Source organism: Lepus europaeus, chromosome X (genome assembly GCF_033115175.1).
Source record: "Lepus europaeus isolate LE1 chromosome X, mLepTim1.pri, whole genome shotgun sequence".
NCBI lineage: Eukaryota > Metazoa > Chordata > Mammalia > Lagomorpha > Leporidae > Lepus > Lepus europaeus.
This window is the reverse complement of record NC_084850.1, coordinates 85,977,296-85,980,369: the sequence shown is the minus strand read 5'-3', so window position 1 is coordinate 85,980,369 and position 3,074 is coordinate 85,977,296. Positions and strand designations below refer to the sequence as shown.

At 56.8% G+C, this 3,074-nt stretch overlaps 1 protein-coding gene across 1 annotated transcript; it reads right to left on the bottom strand.

Annotated features, from left to right (window-relative positions):
• Positions 1–615: 615 nt before the first annotated feature.
• On the bottom strand, positions 616–1,743 carry P2RY4 (pyrimidinergic receptor P2Y4). The gene has a single exon (XM_062183086.1). It carries the CDS (start codon positions 1,741–1,743, stop codon positions 616–618), a length of 1,128 nt encoding a protein of 375 aa, XP_062039070.1.
• Between the last annotated feature and the right edge of the window lie 1,331 nt (positions 1,744–3,074).

Genomic DNA, 3,074 nt, shown 5'->3' with positions numbered 1-3,074 from the left:
CAGGCGACCAGCTGCATGAGATGCCTCTGTACAGGCAAAACTGTCCCATTTTTGAGGGGGAAACCAGGAAGTGGGCATGGGTGCTACATATGGCACAGCCCCAGCATCTGGGTATGCCAGGGTCTTCACACATGACCCTGCCTATCAGCATCGGAATAAGCCAGGCTAATCCCAAAATGAGTCCGCCTTCTCCATCCTGATGCTGTCTCTGATGGAGCTGGAGAGACGCATGCCATGTGGGAAGGAGATGGGACTGGGGACGAAGACCTAGGGATGCTTTCCAGGAAGCTTGCAGGATCAAGAAGCAGGTCCCATGGCTCCAGGAAGGGACAGAGTCAAAGAGAAAAAAAGCAGAGGCAGAGGAGTAGGCACTAGTGCCTTCAGCTCACAAGGAACCCAAAGGGGTTTATGAGAGATGCGGCCACACAGGAGCTCACCTGCCAGCCCCCCCCCCCCAACCAGCCCTCAGGAGGAGGGCTTCTCCCCTCCCCAACACACACACAGAGAGAGGGAGAGAGAGAGAGAGAGAGAGAGAGAGAGAGAGAGAGAGAGAGAAAGGCAGAAGGGCCTTATCTGGGTGTCACTATTAGGATCTCTCACCTCCGCCCTTTCCGCTCACTTCCCAGCATCCAGAGTTGCGGAGTTACAACCTGTCTGTGCCAGAGGGCACAGACAGCTGCCACCCTGGGGAGTGGCTGGCCACCTGCAGCTGTTATCCTCCGGTAGGGACACCAGTGCCAGAGAGGAGGCAGTCGTGGGGGGCTGGGGCCCGCCAATGCTACAGAGCTGCCGGAACTGACGGCGGTACTTGTCCCCAGTAAGCAGGTAGAGCACGGGGTCCAGGCAGCTGTTGGCACTGGCCAGGGGCCGAGTCACTTTGTAGACCACGTTAACGATGTTCAGCACCCGGCAGTCAGCTTCCACCAGCCTTGCCAGGTAATAAATGGTGCGGGTGATGTGGAAAGGCACGAAGCACACAGCGAAGACGGTCAGCACCACAGCGATGGTGCGGAGAGAACGAAGACGAGATGACGAATGGGCAGCCCCGGGCAGGGGCCGGAACAGGCGCCGGGCCATGAGCCCATAGCAAATGAGAGTGACCAGGCAGGGCAAGCCGAAGAGCAGCCCCATGACGGCCGAGCTGAAGTGCACATAGTGGTCAAACTCCTCGGGCCGGGTGGTGTCATGGCACAGGATGGTGGCACCCCTGGCGCTGGTCGTGACAAAGAAGAGGTTGGGCACGAGGCAGCCGGCTACGACCAACCAAACTGCCAGGCAGAGAAGGGCTGCCAGGCGCGGGCGGCCCCAGCGTAGTGCCCGCAGTGGGTGGCAGATGCCCAGGTAGCGGTGCACGCTGATGCAGGTGAGAAAAAGGACACTACAGTAGAGGTTCCAGTAGAAGAGAAAGCGCACAAACTTGCAGAACCCAGTGCCGAAGGGCCAGTGGTTGCGGGCTGCATAATAGTAGATGAGGGTGGGCAGTGACAGCACATACAAGGTGTCGGACAAAGCCAAATGGAACATGTACGTTGCCGTTGCATCCCAGGGTCGGAGGCGGAAGAGGAAGAGCCAGAGGGTCGGGGCATTGAGGCCCAGGCCCAGCACAAAGACGACCGCATAGCTCACAGGCAGCAGGATGAACTTGAACTCCTCGTCAAACCAGCAGTCTAGCTCCACCTCTCCATCGCCGGGAGCTGGGCTGGGGCTCAGGGATCGCAACAGCGAGGATTCTACGCTGGCCATGCCCCCTCCCACCTAGAGATGGAGAATGGGCAGAAGTGAGGGTGGCTGGATCTTGTTGGCCCCGTGGCCCTGACCTGGAGAAAAAAGTACAGAGGAGGGAGAGCTATGGTTGAAGCACTAGGGAGAATTGAGAGGGGTGCGTCCCCGCACAACTGAGGCCGCTCTGGCCCCTCCCAGAGCTCCCCTGCTCCAGCCTGGGGAGTGCGGAGCCATAGGCAGTGTCAGGGCTCAGGACAGCAGTCAATGGACCTGAGCTGTCCTTGCGCTACAGCTGACTCTGATCTTCAGAGTCTGGCTTAGCTGCAGAGCGTGGAGGCCCAGCAGTGCCAGCCAAAGTGGGAAGATGGCCAGACCTACAGTGTCTCCTAACCCGCCATCACAGCTATGTCTCGCATTTCTCCCCTGAGGCCGCCCCCCTTCACCTCTCACCCTAGTCCCCGTGTCTCCATACGACATCCCACCCCCCACCTGCCTGCAGCCCAGGAGCCCCATCACCACTGTTGCCCAAGAACCTTGGCACGTCTCCTACCTGGTCCCCTTGACGCTGAGCCCAGCTGACTCTGTCACCTTTTACCTTGGCAGCCGGAGGGCATAACCCAGGGGGTGGGACCAGGGGTGGGGACTGTTCCTCCTCCCATCCTGGAAGATGGTCAGAGCCAGAGAGGCCCATGGAGATTAGCTAGCCCAACCCGCTGTGTGTACAGATTGGGCAACTGGGGCCCCGCGAGAGATTACTCTATAGCAGCTTCAAACTGACTGTAGGAGAGAGTACACAAGGAAACATCCAAGTTTACAGATGGAGAGCCAGGTCGCTGGAGATAACCAAACAACAGAAAGGCCATGCAAGTCCATGCTAGTGAGCAGAAGCACGAGAGTTGAATTTGAACTTGGGCAACTACAAGATGATATATTGGAAGATTTCGAAACTCCAAACTAGTGATCCCAATTTTATATATGTGTATGATGGTAACAAATGCTTCTGTAGCACTAATCATCGGGCAGGCACCTAACTTACCAACAACCCCACGTGCCCTATATTTTGCCGATAAGAAAACTAGGGCACGGAGACCTTTACGTATTTTGCTAATGAGGAATAGAATCAAGTTTGGAACGCCGGCAGACCTGCCTTTGGGCCAGGCTCTAGCATTCATGAGTTACTTCCTGTGCCATGATCCAGAAAAGAATCACAAGTATTTAGTGAAAGCCTATTGTCTGCCTGGTCCAGTACTAGACACTGCAGAGAAAAACTCCCACCTTAAAATTAATAAGTAAGGGGACAGCGCTGTGGTGTAGTGGGTAAAGCCGCTGCCTGCAGTGCCGGCATCCCATAT